Here is a 1,141-nt window from a genome sequence, read left to right as displayed (position 1 = left end):
CATAGAAACTCGAGAACTTCTCGCTACTCCAATATAACACAAACAGCTAATTCAGTCCCTAGTAATGAAATTACTCTTATCGAACAAGTACATCCTCTTACAGCAACTGCTCTAGTTAACAAACAACGATAGATTTCCGAGAAGATACGTGAAAGAAAAGAGCAGCTATTCTACTGGTTTCAAATATTTATGGAGTACTTGGAACAGGCTCTGTGGCAGAAATGTGAGACACTGCGTCGTCTTTTGACATGGCAACATAGTTCACAGGAGCAGCAGGGGTGGAGTCTCTCTTCCTGTCTCTGTTAATCGATCTGGAACCATTTTGATGGGCGTTAAGAGAAAGTCGTCTGTTAGTAGTCCCATTCGTACTCCCATTTGCTCGTGGACCTACTACCTTCTTTGTACTTGGCTGTCGAGCTGGGCTTGGAGTTGAACCAAACACAGGTTCTGGTTCTTTACTCAACTGTTCCTGGAACTTTTTCTGATCCTGCACAACAGACCAGATGCAGAATCTATCGACACCGAGTTCTTGTTTTAAGAATAAGCTATGAGAGCATGGTTCGCTAAGCTTAAAAATAAGTAAAAGAGTCAATATTTTTAAAACTCGCTTATTTAATCACAAGCAAAATTTTTATGCTTAGCCAAACATGCTCCAAGTATTTATTCATACATGGACAAATTTGACCTACCCTCATCCTCTTCTTCTCCTCTTCCCTATCATGTCTGAGCAGTACATACTCATCTAGCATGGCAAGGAGTGGAACACCGTCATAAGCAAATGTTATGCCATTATCTTGTTCCCATGTACGAGTTTTCGACACCAACGAGTCCACAAGAGCTGCATATCCAATGAAAAAGAAAAGCAATAAGGATGGTCGTACGACCACTGCTAGTTTTTCCACAAATATAAAAAATGATGAGGCCTAAAACATGTTTAGATTTTTTATCATGCACTTAGTGGTAATGTAGAACATAATCTTGACTAAGAATTCCATCCGTAGACTTGTAAGCCTCAAAACAATTTAAAGTTCTATTACATTTACAATGAAAGGCATCGTCTAATTCACATGCAAAAGGAAACTGGTATAATAAATTAAGGGGTGATTTTAAAAAAAAAAAAAAAAAAAAAAAAAATTTAGCT

At 38.0% G+C, this 1,141-nt stretch overlaps 1 protein-coding gene across 1 annotated transcript; it reads right to left on the bottom strand.

Annotated features, from left to right (window-relative positions):
- Positions 1-2: 2 nt before the first annotated feature.
- LOC111386703 (65-kDa microtubule-associated protein 1-like) lies at positions 3-923 on the bottom strand (the record flags this gene model as incomplete). The annotated part of the gene is made up of 2 exons (XM_023011168.1): positions 3-487; positions 690-923. Coding segments are annotated over 2 exons (534 nt in total), but the record flags the coding sequence as incomplete, so codon positions are not given.
- Positions 924-1,141: the final 218 nt, after the last annotated feature.

The sequence above is a fragment of the Olea europaea genome, unplaced genomic scaffold (genome assembly GCF_002742605.1).
Source record: "Olea europaea var. sylvestris unplaced genomic scaffold, O_europaea_v1 scaffold36834, whole genome shotgun sequence".
Taxonomy (NCBI): domain Eukaryota; kingdom Viridiplantae; phylum Streptophyta; class Magnoliopsida; order Lamiales; family Oleaceae; genus Olea; species Olea europaea.
Note: the sequence above shows the minus strand (reverse complement) of the source record. Positions and strands in the feature narration are given on the sequence as shown.